At 43.3% G+C, this 18,013-nt stretch overlaps 1 protein-coding gene across 2 annotated transcripts in view; it reads right to left on the bottom strand.

Annotated features, from left to right (window-relative positions):
* The window catches only part of CREB5 (cAMP responsive element binding protein 5), a 377,706-nt gene that overhangs the window by 89,280 nt on the left and 270,413 nt on the right, over positions 1 to 18,013 (bottom strand). For both annotated transcript variants that reach the window (XM_053663648.1, XM_037126614.2), the window contains exon 6: positions 4,655 to 4,781. In XM_053663648.1, the coding sequence (XP_053519623.1) occupies positions 4,655 to 4,781 (127 nt within the window). The remainder of the gene's footprint in view (positions 1 to 4,654; positions 4,782 to 18,013) is intronic.

The raw sequence follows: 18,013 nt of genomic DNA, 5'->3' as shown, positions 1-18,013 counted from the left end.
GCAGATCATTTCCAAACAAAAGTGTGGATGGAATATTTCCCCTTTTGCAAAACATTCAAGCACCATGAATTATGCTGGTTTTTACAGCTATAAAGAATAACGTGCACAGAAAAATGCTGGAAGGATAGATACCATAGCAATGGTTATCCCAGGTTATCTGTGGTGGTTTTTTTCCCCATCCCTAAGTTTTATACAGAGACAGGACTCATTTTAGCAATAAGTAAAATTCAAATGAATTTTAAAAGTATTGTTTCTAGGTCGGTCTGTCATCCTTACTCATGAACACACATGAAATGGTCCAACCCAGGTATTTGATCCCCTGCCTCCAGCACGTGTCTTCCTCCTTGTTAACCTAGTCATGACTCTACACAGGGGCGGTTTCAGGCCTCACAGTGGACGAGGCCTTTTGGTAGCCAAGAAAGCAGCCAAGGCTTCTGTATGACGTGATCAACTGACCCAACATTGTCCTGCTGACCCACCATTGTGTCTAGAATTAACATCATTCAAATATGTGCATCGAGTTCTGGCTTTTTTATCTCCACAGTGTCCCTGTTGAGAAGGAAATACAGCAAAATCTCCTTTTTCAGTCATGGAAGAATGTGTTTGATGAAGATTTTCTGTTTAGTAGAAAATTAGCACTTTTCAAAGAACAAAGATAAAGCAAATATACTGCGTGGGGCACTAGTAGGTTCACAGTTGAAAGTATGCAAAACTCCAAGTTTATTCTTATATTACTATTTATCAATTGTTGGATTATTTTCCATACAAACAAGTGCAAGCCTACTTTTGCCCCGCCCCCTGTGTGAAATCACACAGAAAATAATGAGACGTTTCTAGGGTATTCGTCAACGCAGGAGATTTTCCCATTTGTCAAAAGATGGAAATGAACACAATGGTCGGAAATCTTAGGGAACCAGGTTTCTGCTCAAAGTCGGTCTAGGTAGTCCTGGAAAATACAGAGTTCTTTATCCCTGCAGGGAAGCTCACCGTGCAGAGTTGAGAGTGATAGTTGAACTAAATGACCCTTTAATGTCTTTTCCATTGTTGAGAGTCTGTGGCTGCCATTCCTGCTGGGCCCACCCCAGGGGCAGGGTGTGATTATGACCTGGACTTCGTTTATCTGCCATCTACAGTGTATGGGTATGTCAAAGTGTTTCAAAAGAAACTATTTAAAGAATTTTCTATTCGTTCTTAGAGTGCTTCTGCAAAACCTTTTCAGGCTTTACCAATTCAGTGAAATAAAATATACCCACATTCCCCCAAATCTCCAGGCAGCATAGGGACTTTAATTTTTTTAAACTCTTTTTTAAAATCATGATAAAATAGTGCCATTAACTACATCTGTGTACTCCAATTCTTAAGTCATGAAGAAGATTGCTCTGAAAAACGCCTATTACGGATAACTAACTCCCACTTCTAGAGGCTGGGGGATAGGACGGCTGGCGTGGCATTCGACCCGGTTTTGCCTATGGCTGACCTCCTGGTGGGATGTCAAGGCCACGTGGGCATTTGTTCCCAGTTTTCCGGAGGAGGAGGGTCCTCCGTTCAGAAGCACTGAGGGCTGTCAGGAGGGCCCCAGCTACCAGGCCTCGTGTACTACACAGAGACGGCAGGGCCTCCCTGCAGCCTCCTGACCCTCGGTCAACCATGCTTCCCACTTTTCGGAAAAATTACAGTCTATGACTATTTCTACCCCGTGACTCACAAATTAAATAGAATATTGAAAACAGGCTGACTTCTCTATCTAAAAAAATTGCACATTTCTCTCTAAATAATTATAGGGGGTCAGCAAGAGCCTCTTCCAAACAACCGTTTGGTGCTGCACATTAACGAGGCATCTTGAGTGCGGCTTTGATGAGCTGACTGGAACAGGGGTCAGAAGACGGCAGCAGCTTCGGTGAACACAAAGCAACACTTAGCACTGTCGGCGAAACTTCCAGGTAATGGAGGTCATGTGTTTTTTTTTGGGGGGGGGGGGTGGTTAGCTTCTTCTTTTCTCTGGAAGCACACTGGAGAATAGGAGCTGAAATGTCTGTACTTCACTGGACTTTTGTTATAATAAATGGATGCTCATATTCCCAAATCGCTTAAGCATTTGACTTTTGAGAAAGGATATCACAACCCATTGAACTCTGTGCAGGTGATGCCTGCCTTGTTCTTCAACACGTCCCCAGCATCCAGCACAGTAGCTGGCTCACAGAAGGTGCTTAGCAAGAGTGTGCAGAATGAAGGCATGAATCAACAAATCCATCATTTTGTTGCAGACCTAAGGCTTCACGAGTGTGTGGCGTAATGTCCTGCCACAAAGCAGTTAAGAATTTCATCCTCCCCTGCAGACATAGTCTTCCTTTCATACCCAGGGAATCTGGTCCTGGGGCAGGAACTCTAGAAGAAGACTATGCTTGAAATGCCAAAGTGACAGTGTAGGAGCTGGTAACTTCATCACAAGGAAGAAAAAGCCAAGATTGCTGGGGGCTGAAACTTTTAGGACACACTTTTTGGAGATTTTATATTAGTTTTCATTAGTTAACATCAGTGTCACTCTGGACCTCAGTTTCTCAACCTTGGCACTATGGACAATTTGGGCAAAATAATTCTTTGCTGCAGGGTCCCTCCCATGCACTGTGAAGTGTTTAACAGCGTCCCTCTCTTTGACTCACTAGATGCCAGCTGCACTCCCCAAGTTGTGAAAACCAACAGCATCTCCAGGTGCTGCCCCAAATCATCCCGGGTGGACAATCAATCACTGCTCTAGACCGACACTGTGGATGTGGCAGCGCAACGCGTCACTGACATGGGGTTAGGCAATCCTGTGCCGGAAGCATCCCTCCCTGTGCGTCTACATGGCTCTGAATCATGCGGCTGATCCTTTGTTTCAATTCTGAAGCACCAACAGGAGGTCAAGTTGTGTGATGAAGTGATGCGGTGCGACAAAGAGGCGGGAAACACATGCCAGTCATCTTTCTCTGGGTCAAGTGTCACACTTTTGTCCCTGGGATTGGTACACAGTTGCGTCAAATGGAAAAAAGGTTACCACGGTGATATTTCTCTGAACAATGCATCAGCTTTCTGGGAGGGGACTAATTTTGGACAGGAGGAACTTAGAACTGAAACGGAGACAGCTGGTGGTAGAAGTCTTCTTCCAATGAGCTGGATTGAATAAAACCTGGGGTAATGACATTGATGGTGCTGTTTTTCTTTCACTGAAAGATGTTTATGTTGAGCAAGGCGGGTGAAGTCAGGCAGCTCATCGGGCCCGATTTTGCAAAGACTGTTTCTAGCTTCAACTGCCTGATACTTACAATGGCCATTTCCCTGAACTAGGGCCACCACACTCCTCTCCTCTCCCTGCCTCCAGTTGGCTGGAGGAGCAGCCTGCTCAGCCTGCCCAAATCTGAGCTGCTCAGTGAGCTTGGACGTGGGTTCCAGCCACGACTCTCCGCTCACGAGCTATGCAGCATTACACAATCCCTTCAACTTCTGACTCTTCAGCTTTACATCTGCAAGATGAGTATGTCAATAATTACACCTCTCATATTCCCACATGTTTACTGTGATAGCAGAATGAAATAACAAAGGTAGACAATTCTTTAAAATGCCAAAATGCTCAGCAAGGCACTGTCAATATCGTCGTGGGAGGGTTTTGATAGAACTGTCATGCCACCTCTGGGGTTGAGAACTCTTGTGGCCTGTGAATAACAGCAGCCACCAAATGTCCACCAATGCATAGGGCCAAGGAGGATGAAGAAGAAGCACAGGCAAGGGGTCCCATGGAGGGAGAGCACAGTGCACTCTGGAATCTGTATCTCTCATCTATGGCCATCTGTTGTTTTCAAAGAGGGGCAGGATAATATAATGGTGAGAGGGGAGACACGGGAGTGTCTACCTGCATTTCAAAACTGACACCATCGCCTACTGGCTCTGTAACCTTGGTCAAGTTACTCAGTTTCCTCATCTGCAAAATGGGGGCATGAACTGCACATACCTCTAGGACTGTTGTGAGAAAGGAGGGAATGTGTGCATCAGGCAGAGACTGAGAGAGTGAGCTTGGAGTCAGCATGCCTGGGTTCACATCTCAGCTGCTCTGCTTCTCAGACAAGCAAGTTCCTTGCCTTACTTTGCTCATTTAAATGGGGGTAGTATCAGTACCTACCTCCTAGGATTGTTTCATGTGTTGACAAAGTGCCTAGAGACTGACTAACACAGGAGAGGCACTGGACAAATGCTATTTGGATAATTAACAGAACATGATATGCAGGAACCCATGTTAAAGTTACATGTGCCATATTGTTATTTTTATTATTAGTACTCTGAGCCCTGGCTGGACCACTCACAGTCAGTGTAAGGACGCTCTGTAAACAGCCCAGTGTAGACTTTGCAGTAGTCACACAACTGTGTCCCTGAACACACCCTGGGTGTGGCAAGGTCACTTGTTGCCAGCAGGAAGATGAGCCTGTGCCTCACTAGGGAAGCACTGAAGGACAGGGAAAGCCAGCAAGATGCCCAGGGATGTACAACCAGGCACTCAAAGCCCCTTGGCAGCCAGCCCAGCTCCATCCAGAAGGAGCCGCCTTCTTCTCGGTCAGCTGAAAGCTCAGCCTTCCCTTTCCTTTTGCGAAGGGGGCAAGACTCGGAGGAAGTGAGCAGCACTTACTGGCATCAGGACGGCGGAAGACCCTGGCATCGTCGGGTTAGGCAGGGTCCCTGGCATGGAGGCTGGCATGGGCTGCCTCTGTCTGTTGTGGATGTGTAGCAGAGAAGATAGAGAGCCTGGGACAGGCCTGTGGACAAAGGAGGAAAAAAGCAAATATTATTCCTGAGTCTCTGGGCAGGGGTTTCACTGCGTGTTTCCCTGTGACCAGACGAGCCAGGTCAGAACCATTATGTGAGCAGCAGATCAGATCCTCAGATGGGAGCCACGTAATTGAGGATATTGGGGAAATAATAACAAATAAAACAAAAGTCTGGCTTCCTTTGCTCCTTCCTAGTTAATACATCAAATTCCACTTCATTTCCTGACCTCTGTTACCTAACTGATGTTCACTAAACAACAAGCTGACAAATCAGCTAAAACCCCCGCATCTTAGCACAGAGATGTGGCAGTGAAATCCCGCGGTGACTGGGAAGTCTCTGCCCTTTGGAGGACCTTAGAGCCTGAGATGTGTGTACGTGTGCTTGAGCCACACTCTCCCACACCTCTGCCCGGAAGCCCGCCTGGCTTTGCTCTGGATACATTCTCACTCTCTGGATTTGCAGAGCCAGCTTCATTCATGCGTTCCCAATAAAAATCTATTTAGATTTTGTCACTCTTTTCCACTGCGAACAGAAAAAAAAAACATAAACAAGCAAACAAAAAAGTGAAAGCCGGGACACAAATGAAGGCAGCTGGGTTATGCGCACGGCTCTGTAGCTGGCCTTTCCCCAGGCAAGTCCAGGGCCCTGCCCCCAATTTCCAATCCCTCACTGCGTAATAACTCGAGGTGTTAGGCTTTTGACAGAAACTGATTTTGGCCTGACCTGCAGGACTTGGGTAAGCACGTGTTCCTCGGGGGAGTACATAGTTAGAGTTTTTGCTTCAATTTGCCAGAAAATTTTTTTAAGGGCCTTAAATTGATTTAATGAGCCAGGGAATATGGGGCTGAGGGAAAAGGGGAATTATTTGTGTTTATTAAAAAATGGCAAACAAGTGACCTCCTTGGCTAAATTCTCCATCTCCTGATGCTTTTGCTCTGGGGAGCTGTGTAAATGTCAAACCACTCAGTTAAAGACCTAACAATAAACAAGTAAACAAACACGCCTCGGGACCTCTGAACCGGTATGTTAAGTCATCTTATTCTGAGTGCCGTGATAGAGACTATTGCTAACAACCTTAATACGTTTTCATATAAAAAGAAAACTCCTCCCGTTAAGCTGCAGGCAGAGACAGTCTGCGCAGGCAGATGCCTCCCTGTGCTTCGGGAGAGCCCCGTCAGAGCCCCATCTGAGCAGCAGGAGACGACTCTTCTTCGGAGCTCCCTGGCCTCCCACGGGTGACTCATGCACCAGTGGGAGACTGAAATGGGGAAGGAGGCCAAAATGCTCTTTCTCCGCAGGGCTGTTACGATCCCAGAGCAGATTAAGTTTGCCCCCCTTTTGCCTGACAACTCCTTTGGAAATAGAGCTAGCTCACCAGAGCCATACGTATTGTTAAAAGATGAGTTGTGAGTTAGTCAATATCTATGTTTGGGAAGTCGCATACATGAAAATATAAAAGAATAATAAGCCTTTACACAGTTCACATAGATAGACACAAATTACACCCAGTTTTTAAAATGAAATGTGTGGGTGCGGGGTCACAGAGACTGGCCAGTGGGCTGAGTGCTTCCAGAAAAGCAGATGAAGAGCTCAGTTATTCCTCAACATGGGCCTGGGACCTTTGGAGTATGGACTGGCCGTAAGGACTGGTAGGGCCTTCGAAAGCTCTTCGACTTTTACAGTTCTAGGAAACCAGAACTGTAAAGTGCTCCCCAGAATTCTGTAGCAGGTTGTAACTTCACCGAGTCTTACTGTCTCACGTGACTCGGAGGCAGACACCTCGCGTCACACAAGTGTACCGTGTGGCTCAGTTGACAGACAGTGCTTGTATTATGTTCTCCAGTCTTAATGTTTTGTTTGAGACATTTACTGAAAATAAAATGGCCATATATAAACTACATCACACTTAATAATTTTCAGTTCCTCTAAAGACCAGATAAATAATCTGAACTCTGCAGTTATACAATGAGAAACATTCATTGAGAGTATCTCTACATATCATTCATCCATCCATTCATCCTTTCTTCTATAGCTCTTTATATATTCATCCAGATAATTTAGATGTCCATTCAACTGTGGATACATCTATGCATACATACATAATATAGATACATACATCTTCCATATATTACATACATATATATAGCCTTCCACCATATGTCTGTTCTCCTAGACACCATGAGGAATAACACTTCTACTACAGACAGTAAGGGACAAGCGAAAACTGTTATAGGAAAGACAACTGCATTTTTGCATGATGTTGATGGGCAATATCATCCTTAGGAACAAAGGGCAACAACATACCATCATCGTCTACATCATTTTCAACATGACATATTAATAAAAATCTGGTTATGACTTTTTAACAATGGGCCCTTTTTTTTCACAAGGAATCAATTAAACAACCTAATGGTGATGTGAATGGAGATGCTAAAGTAATTAAATTTGAAACAAGTTTTCATTCTTCCCAAGACTATGGGAAACTCCCAGTGGTATAGAATAATTGGGGAATGGTATGTTTCATTTAATTCAACATTCTTATTAGGTCAGTCTTTTCCACATGTGCATAAATCTACTAGATTTTAAAATATCAAGTATTCTTCCATTAATTAAGAAAAGCTTTCAAGGTACTGGGTTCCCTTGGGATTATAATAATAATTACCTAATGATGCCAATCAGACCAATTAGCAATGTATACTTGAAGGGGAAATGGTTATTTAAGAACTCTGGATGTTTGGATTCTAAATAATTTTGAATTATTGTTTTGTACAAATTCTGCAAATAATCCCCCAACCCCACCTACAAAACTAATGGAGTTTTCTAGGCTTCTTGCTTGGGCTTTTAAAACTATAAAAATTGAAAGAAAAAAAATCAGTGCCTAGCCATCACTGGGTATTAAAGGACTAGACTGAAGCAATAGTGTAGCTTGGCCCAGAACATAATCATTTGTCCAGAATAGTCAGATCATTGAAGCCTTGAGCCGGATGGGAATAATTGTATTAATTAATTCCCTTTGTATATATAAAAATAATTATTTAATACCTTGTACTTGCATAAAATGTTTTATATTGCACTTAAAAACTGCTTCATATTTTTCAAAATACTTTCACCTTCATGTGACTTGAAACAATGTAATGTGGGAGGTAGGGCCCATTACTCTCATTTTACTCAGGAGGGAGCTGAATTCAGAAACATTTAAATTGGCTTAAGGTCAGACGGGTCATGAAAAATAGCAGGACTTTTACCTAACTTCCAAAAGAGAGTTTCCCCCATCACACCTTGTTGGATCCCATAACTAAGTTATTATTACTTTTTTTTAATACTAAAGTAAGTCCACAGTCCATTTGCTTTGATATTCACACTGCTCTGGACTTTCTACTGAAGTAGTAAAACTCTGCAATCCTGCTAACATGAGAAGTCACTCATCCATGTGAAATTATGTTTTCTTCCTTTAAAAAGAAAAAAGGGTACTTCCCAAACAACACATCAGTTAGACTCCGAAAATAAGATGGCAAATTGCAGTCAAGTTGTGAAAACAAAGACCCGACAGTCTTTCTCCAGTGCAGGCTTGTTGCCATGAGCTAATAATTCCAGACTTTGAGCAAGCCGAGCCTCCTTTTTAATAACCATATGCCTCTAGGTGAAGTATTTCTACTAAAAATTATTGAGGCATGGCACAGGGCAAGATGTGTGAGCTCACGTTGGATTGTTCACTCACTAAACGGCGTCCTGGAACACTAAGAGTTTTCCAACGTGACAGATTATTCCTCTTCATACACTTGTATAAACATACTGCTTACGGCTGAAATCTATGTAAGCTTTTCTTTCAATTAAAATGTCAAGGATGACAGACTGTGTTTTCACTGTCCTTATTAACAGAAGGCTGGGTACCAAAGCAAGCGATTTCATGTTCTCATCCCCCCCCCCCACCAACTCCAAAGGATGTTTTCCAGTCTGGGGGTGTCTAGAAAGCAAGGGCTATGTCTGCTGGTCTCCCTTGCCCTTGGACGAGCCCAGCTATCTCTGAGGAGCTAAGGGCAAGAGCTTTTGTTTGGAAGGTCTCAGGAGAGTCACAGCAGACTGCTGCTCCCTTTTCCCCAGTCTTCACAAGATCCATGACAGCTATTAAACTCTCCGACAGACAGATCTGCCAGGTATGTGGACAGGCAAAGTGAAGAAGCAAGCAATGAAATAATTAGGTCAGAAAATGAGATCAATATTAGCACTGAAATCAGACAATAGACACCTAAGAAACCTTGAGCAGATTTCAAAACAAAACAAAACAACAAAAGAACCTGAAAGGGGGTCAGGGAGAGGCTGGGGAGCTGTGTAAGAAAAGCTTCAAAGCAATAAAATGGGAAGAAGAGTGAGCAGGAGGGCCAGGTGCCCTTGCTTTTAGAGTTTCTGAAGCCAGGGAAGGAACATCCCCGACTTTTGGACTCTCTGATTCCTGGTCTCTTTAATGAATAGCTCCTACTGTAGGCTACCTGGAAATCTCTTGAAATTCTAAAATTCAGATTCTAGGCCTTGAAATGAAACTGAGATGTTCTTAATCTAGCGAGACTAGCTGTTCCACTCTAGTAAAGGTTTTCTTCACTGCTCACTGGCACGTCCGCAGTGGTTAACTCAGCACCGGGCTCAGGGTAAGGTGGTCTGTGTCTATATAAAATAAAATCCTGCCAGTGCAGCACTTACTTCTTAACGTCAAGATGACATTTGAAATGTGAATAAATCCCAAATAGCAGGTGTCCCTTAAGGGTGAGAGAAGCTGGGGAAAAGGGACCCAGGACATCCCAAGGGGTCCACACTTCCTTCTTATTTAAATACAACATAATTTCACACACAGATTAGCCAAAGATTATTGCCTCCCCCCACCCCAACCCGCTATATTTGTATTTGCTCATGAAAAGAGCTGTGTGTGTCCCTTACACCTTCTTACCTGACGTGCTGTGGCCTAACCAGGGAGACGAGTTTCTGTGTGGGATGGGAAGTCAGAGAGGGAATACAAACCCTTAAATCCTCATAGAAGGCAGTTTGTAAAGAGAAGTGCTTATCTACTCATTCTTCTCCTAAGTGGAATTTAAGACTTCCTCTTTTTGTAGAAAAAGCAGATTGTCAGGGCAATCAAGTAGAATGTGAAATGGAAAGGCAAGAGAGTTAGTTATTTCCAGGGGTCATAATTACATTGTAAAATGGAGTAGTGATGAACATGGGCTCAGGAAATAGTCTGCCAAGGTGGAATCTCAGCTCTGCCACTTACTAGCTGTGTGACCTTGAGCAAGTTACTTGGCTTCTCTGTGCCTTAGTCTGAATTGTAAAATGAGATGATAGAGCTATTTGCCTCATGGCATTGTGAGTTACTACATATTAAATATATTGACTATGCTCAATAAAACTAGTTGTTTTTGTTATTGTTATTATTTTTAAACACAGATCAAAGAGCAGATTAATCACTGAACTTCAACAAGAAACTGGCTTAAGGCTGGAACCCTACAGAACACAAATTCCTAGCTTTAATTAAAGAGCTACAATCTAACAAATACAGAGTCCAGCACAAATAATGTCTCTTTTTTATTACAAAAATCTTTCATTACAAAATCATATGCATGTCATTCTGTAACGTAATAATATCACACTCAAGCACACCCAATGACATTTTAGGTGAAATGTTCAAATTAAAACTATAAATTATTACATATTATCACCCTACCAACCACACTCAAGTAGACATTACTTCTGCTGGACCCTGTATAAAAACGCCTCAAACTTCTTGCATATAAAAACCATCAACTTTTGCTTCCACAGAGGCAAGTGGATTCTTCTCATCCACAATTTTACAGAATTTCCAAATGAATTTACATTGTTTCTCAGAAAGGGCCCTTACAAATACTCACTCAAAAAGGAACCAAACTAGTTCCCCAGAGATCAGTTCCGAGGATCCTGTTTTCCCTGAACACAGTGACGAAACTCCAGTAGAAGCACTAATTGGGAAGACAAGGAGGCTGCCCGAACACTGAAAGATGTCACACTATCTTTTTCTGAATGAGCTCATAGATCTGCACAGCCTCACTGCCAAATTCCTGAAGTTGGACAGCACATACAATATTTCCCCTTTTTAACAAATGAGAAATTTAAGACAAAGCAGTAGAAATATTTAGCCTGAGAAACGGCACCAGAATATCAGCAGAATTCAGTAAAAATGTGTATCTTCCCTTTCAAACCTCTCTCCCACTCAAGGGAAGACCTCTGCCACAGATCCGGAAGTCTCCCTGCAAGAACTGTCCCCACCCCTTTTCCGTTGGTGATGCAGATGTTCAGGTGAGCGGAAACAGCCTTACCCTAACTGTGGACTCCTTCCCTAGGACCCTCCTAGGCAAAAAATTAGAGAAAACACCAATGAAAAACAGCAAATGCTGCAGCTCACGAGTGATACCAGTAAACCCATCTCCCTGTGATAGAACTTGACATTGCTTCAAGGTCTTGCACCCTCTGGCTCCTCACTGTCCCACTCCCTGTCCCTCTCCTCCCCTCTTGCTCATGGTCCTGGGCGCTACACATGTGCCTTAATACTTCTCCCAACCTCATGGAAGCGCCATCTCCCTTCCAGCAGAGACTTGAACGTAAGTATTCCTCACCACCTGCTCTGGGAGACCACACTGCTACGTTAGGGCCTTCTTTGGAGTGAGCTCAGTGCACCCGGTACTTTTCTCCAGTAACATTTATCATCATGTATTCAATCAACAAATCAATCAAATATCAATGAAGTACCAAATATGAGTACTGATTAGGTCCTGCACCTTCTCATTTCAGAGTGGAAAACTGGTTTGGCAACTTGGGTCACTTGTGTACAAATTAATTTACAAATATCCGATTGCTGACACTATGATGATGAACAAAACAGATGTGTTTCATGGTCTCATGGAGTTTACCATCTCAGCTTCCTAACTATATAATTGCTCAGTGATTTAAAAAAATGTCTCTGCTCCCAACTAGACAATAAACTTTATAAGCCAGAAATGGTATTTAAGTTATTTGCCAATATAGGTATTTCTAACACTTAAGAAAGGGCATAATATAGAGATGTTTAATGAACATTTCTTGAATTAATGAAAACATAGATATCAAGAACCTCTTCAACTAGCGATGGGCATTGCAAAAACAGTGATTACTAAATTATCTTTGCTAACTAACGAGAAAAACTTACTTAATTTGCAAGTCATACATGAAACTCCAGTTTACCTTAACAGTCTAATATAAACCATCTCTGCCCTTGAAAAGTGTGAATGGTTCCCCCCAAAGTAACCTGAGCTTTTCAATCAATGCCCTGTAGATTAAACTCAGGCTTACTCAGTAAGTTCTAGAGCCGTTTGTTTTTGCACTAATCAATTTCCATTTGAAATTAGGTTTTAGGCATTTCATAAGAAAAGACCAAGCAAGAATAACTCAGGAACGCTCATCTGTCTCCAATCTATATAATGTTTTAGGAATTGGACGCTTGCCCTGCAATAAGGTTGCACTTTATCATGTTCAGAGCGCTGGGCTCAGAGATGCCAGCTGCACCCACACTGCAGTCAACTACACATCTCGTTCCTGCTTTGCACTGACTCGTCGATATGGACAAGAATGCTTTTGGAGTCATTATCACCAGGGGGGTCAGAGATTTAATTTACCACCCAAGATAAATTTGGGCCTCTTTTTACATCGATTTTGTACTACTGACGCCTTCCATGTATAGATAGAGTGGCTGATATCTTGGGAATGGAACTTCTTTTTCTTTACCCGAATGCCAGGCCGTGAGGGAGACAGTGGCAGTACTCAGATGTCACACGGCTGACAGAGCTGCATCCCACTGCAGCCATTGCTGGGCCGACAGCACAGACGCTGCCCCCAGCCAGGCAGGGGAGCTGCCACTCGAGTTTCCAACGGAGAGAGCAGCAAGAGGATGGGAGACGTGAATTGATGGCCATTCTGTTACGACTATTACATCAATCTCGTTTTTTCATCTCTAATGACTGATTTCTGTACCACGGATCTCAATTGGTCACACAGTCAGCCTGATTCATTTAAGTTAACCAAAAACGGTTCATTTCTGCTGTATACTACTGTTGGGGAAAAAAAGTCTGTTTTCAAAATCTGGTATTTTTCCTTGTAAAGAACTAAAGGTTCTTTATGAAGACTCTTCTTACAAAAGACCGTAAATGTTCCAAGAGTTTGGCTTCAGCCTGGGTCAGACTTAAAGACACGAAGAGATGGCTTTTCAATTAGCCAATAACTTCTCAGTTGCATCAATTATTCATAAAGTTACCCTTAGAAAAGGAAAGTAAATGCAGATCAAAAGTCATACTATAAAAGATGATTTTGAATCCAGGCTCAAAGAAATGATTTATATCTGGCTACATGTGTATTAAAAAATTCTTTATAGAGACATATCTCTAAGTCCAATCTATTCCTATTTGTAAGTTGTTAATAAGTTTCCTCCTTGCTTCATAAGGACAAATAAGTAGCCCTCTGATTATGAGCCTTGTCATTTACATGTGATTGCTGCTTGCATTCATTCACCGTAGATGAATAATTCATGAAAACATTCACTAACACACTGGCCTGGATGGTCTGTAGAGGCCGAGAGCTCTCTGAGCTTGCAGACACAACCCCCCTAATTCTAAGTCAGCAATTCCATTTGGGTTTCTCCTGCACTTTGAGCCTGTCAGTTATCGAATTTTAACAAGTAATTTGTGGTGGAATCCACACCCAACACAATCTCCAAATACCCATGTTCCAAATACACAGCTTAATTTTGCAGCCCTAACACTTCAGCACAAACAGCAAAGGGGTAGGAAAGGGGGCAGTTCCTTCTCACATGTAAACAATGATCCTTTTAATTGGCATGAAATAAAGGTTTCACTTTCTGGTGCTCTAGAGTTAGTCATTTGTTATTAAACAGAATAACATTTTTGACGAGAGGTAGTTCAGGTCCCTGAATAAGCAGTTCTGTCTCTTAAGTAGGGTGCCATCAGCTCCATTAGGACTGGGTCTGCATTCTGAGAATAACAGAACTCCAAATCGGGGAGCTGCCAGGAAAAACATTTTCACTGCAGAGTAGTAAATGCCACCTGACCCTACCTGCTAAAGAGCTAAGATAACATTCCCTAAGTGCCTGTGCTGAGCTCTATGGACGGTTCTGTCTGTGGTGCCTGGGATGGTTCATTTCATGTGTCGAGTTGTCCGGGCCACGGATGGCCAGATCGGCCAGGCAGCCTTCACTCATCCTGTGCATTTTGCAAGGCTCCCCACCAGGTCAGCCTCACTAACGCCTTTATCTAACCTCTTCTTGAATCTCCAGGCAGGCTCCCTCAGGCAGTTTTCAAATACCTCTCCTGGGAGACCAAATTTATGACTCTCTCACCCCAGCCACTCACCAGTATTATTTCAGCTCTTTAGGAGGTAGCATTAGAAATGATTAGTTCCACGAATATACTGGCGGGAGAAGGACGTGTCAATGTGAGAAAGGAGTGGCTTAGGGCGGCTGGGACAACATGGATAGACTATGCAACCTTAGGCTGCTAAAAGCTCAATTTCTCAAGTTTTGTTCTTAATGATAAAGGAACAGAAGAAATGCTGAGAGGGTAACTCATAATCCAAGGGAACACAGACAAGGCTTGGCCGACGCCTCACTCGGTTACAACCTAACAGAGCTGCAAACCACAGCTGTAATCAAACCGCCAAAAACCATTGTATGGGGTGTGAGATCCCAAAGAAATCCTTGTCCAGCAAGGGCTGAAGGGCAAGGGCTGAACATCACGGGGGTGAGGGAGATGTATAGGGAATCTGAGAAGGTTCCAAAGATATGCAGAAAATGCTCCAAGACCTAAGAGGAAAAGTAAAAGGAACACGAAGACTGGGAGAGGGTGATAGTGATCTTCATGTTTCTAAATTACTATATTCAGAGAATGGGAACCAGTTACTTTCAAGCACAAATGAAGCAGAATAATAACAATAACAAAACAGCAGCACATGGGATTTCAGTTAGAAGAATACCTCCCAAGATCGAATAGTGTAAAACAATTAAATGACTTACTGAGGTTTTGGAATTTCCTCTTATTAGCCTCTTAAAAAACAGATTCGTCCTTGTCTGGCGTGGTTTCCAGGGAGGAGGAGGAGAAGCTGGCAGTCCTCTCATAGTCCTAAATTAGGTCTATTATTTTCACTTATTCCAATCACAGTGGCTGACAGAAAGGATGGAGATAATGCTGGCTGCCGTCACTAACCAACAAAGGGGATGAAGCAGCCTCCTGTGGCTGACAGGGCGTAGGCTTTGGGCTGCGCAGTGGCCCTGCTGTGGACCGTGAGTGTGTGATCTGGGCAAGTCATTCAACGTCTCTGATTTCTCATTAGCAAAAACAGGGCTGTATATGATACCCACTGGGTAGGTCTGGCATGAGGATGGTCCAATAATCATATATGAGATATTTATTTGTGTGTGCTGGGTCCTTGGATGATGATCAGTGTCTGATCTATCCAGGAAACAATCTATCTGAGAAAAATAAAACTGTTGGTAGTGTCCTTTTAACATACAACATAAAGCTACATTGTTCTAAATTTCAGGGGGAAGCAATTTGGGGGAAAGGGCCCCAAACATCCAGCCTCTCAGGGGACCGGAGTGTCTTTTCCATTACTGAGAGCCTTGCCATGTCCTGGTGTATCATCTTCTTGGAAGAACCTGCTCTGCTCTGATTTCTCTGAGCCAGGCTCATCCCTGACTCAGAGAGGTTTGTTGGATGACTTAATGAAGTTGCCTCACTGTACACGGTCTCTCATTTCCTGGCAGCAGTGCGCAGGAAACTGCTGTGTACCCATGACGCACCCATGACAGGCCTCTTTTTAAGGGTCATGATAACTCGGAACACTACCCTTAACTTGTAATTGACTTGAGCAAGGGGGTTTGGGGGAGGGGCTGAGTTTCTAGGAAACTTGAGTGTCCTCCTTGGGCCAACTTTCCGGAGCTACTTTTCAAGTTCTCCTACTTTGCAGGAGCACTTATCATGAAACTAAATTGATATTTATCTGAAACACTTAATAAAATAATAGCAATAAAGTTCATAATAATGATACTTGGCATTTACTACAAACTTCGCATCCAAGGATCTCAAAGGGCTTTTCAACCAGGCTTTGCTATTTCCAGAGCAACACATGGGCTGGACACACAGTGAAGCTACAGAGCATGGCTTCCCTGTGGACTGAGGTGGGTTCTTCATTAGACTCTGAGATTGAGATGGTAGTCATACAATGTGCAGAGACACATCCGCTGCACACAGACACCCACAGATATCTACACATAACAGGAGAACATACTATAAAGGCTTTGGGTCCTAAACACCCTTTTGTCTGTATTAACTGAGTCAAACCTTGGAACTTAGGTTTGCATTTTGACAGAACTGTTTTATTATGATATTTTTCAATCCTCTTCTCAGTGTATTTACAAGTACAATTGGAGCATCTACATCTGTTCTTCGAAGGCATAAAGTTTGAAAGGATTGATTTTTCCTTTAAGCTCATTCTGAAAACAAATTTTGTTTAGCCTTAAGTGATTAGTTAAAAGCCACACCAGAGTTTATATATAAAACATCTCTTCCAAGGCACTTTCCCTTCCCTGGTGGCCTTGCATTTTGCCAAAGAGAGTGACTTGCTCAGTTTCCCATATTATTCCCCAGACAGTCCTATTGCTACTCCCAGACAAATGTGGCATTTCGGATTTCAAGTTTAAAATGCAATTTGGTATCATTTCCGATGTCTTCCTACGGCTTATAAACATCTTCCCCAGAGGGACTTAGGGTCTGATTTTAATTTGTGGTAGGGTTATGGTGGCAGTAAATGTCAATTTTAGCTATTGACGATAAGTCCCTAGTAGAATAGGAATGGCAAGTGACTGGCAGTACACTTAAAGGACACTTGCACATTACGCGTTGCTCACAGGAGCCGATTTGTCCCTAACAAACCCCCTTCCCGGTCTGTGATGAGAGACCGGGCTCTTATCTCTGGTTTCTCCTCAGGCCCCTGAAACCAGAAGAAAAGGCCAGAGTACACTTTCTGAGGATGTGTTGATTGAAAGATCACAAAAAGAGAAGTAACTGAGCCCTCCACCACATGGCTTTGAATTTGAATACCCCCACAAGGGCGTCACTGCCTCAGCCACTGGTTTGCCTGGTGATCTCCAGTTGTGTCCTTGTGACCTCATAGCTTTCGTTACCTCATGTGTCAGATAAAGAGGCTGAGCCAAAAAATTTCAACGGACCTTTCCAACCCTCAAGTTCTATGATTAGATATGATCAAGAGGGAGTAACCTGACTTATGGGAAGGCCAAGAATTTATTTATTTATTTGAGGGAAGCAGCGTGTCAGTTGTGAGCTTCCTCAAAGCTGGGGACAAATGGGTAATTCATCACTGGCCTCTCTTGGACATCCCCTTTCCTTGGACTGAGGCAGGCTCCAAAGGTCCCTGAGTACAGGTAGCATTTAGCAGAGCAGGGCAGGAACCGGAAGTCCAGTGGGGTAGGGGAGAAGGCAATTTCTTCTCATATGTGAACAATGACCCTTTTAATTAGCATGAAATAAAGGTTTCACTCTCTGGTGCTCTAGAGTTAGTCATGTGTTATTAAACAGAATAACATCTTCTAGCCCAGGTAGTTCAGGTCCCCAAATAAGCAGGTCTGTCTTTCTTGGTGTGTACTAGCAGCGTCATTGAGCCTGGGGGTTCTGAAAATGATAGAACTCCTCCAAAGCGGTGAGCCGCCAGAAAAAACATTTTCACCACTGAGGAGTAAGGGCCACCTGACCCTACCTGCTTATGAGCTCACATAACATCCCCTGTGTGCCTACAATGAACTCTCTGGATGGTCCTGTCAGTGGTACCTCAAATGGTTCATTTCAGGTATCAACTTGTTGGGCCAAAGGGTGCCCAGATATCCAGTTAAACATTATTGCTAGGTACATCTGTGAGGGTGTTTCTGGAAGAGATTAGCACCTGACTTGGTGAACTGAGTAGAGCAGACCACCCTCCTCCAGGTGTGTGGGCTTCATCTAACCTGTTAAGTCCTGAACTGAACAAAAAGGGAGAGGAAGGTTGAATTCTCTCTCTCTGCCTGACTGATCGACCTGAGATATCAGTCTTCCTCTGCCCCCAGATGGGGACTTACATCACAGAGCTGCTGGTTCTCCGGCCTGTG

The sequence above is a fragment of the Artibeus jamaicensis genome, unplaced genomic scaffold (assembly GCF_021234435.1).
Source record: "Artibeus jamaicensis isolate MK-2021 breed Jamaican fruit bat unplaced genomic scaffold, CSHL_Jam_final contig_3230, whole genome shotgun sequence".
Taxonomy (NCBI): Eukaryota; Metazoa; Chordata; class Mammalia; order Chiroptera; family Phyllostomidae; genus Artibeus; species Artibeus jamaicensis.
This window is presented reverse-complemented; position numbering and strand designations above follow the sequence as displayed.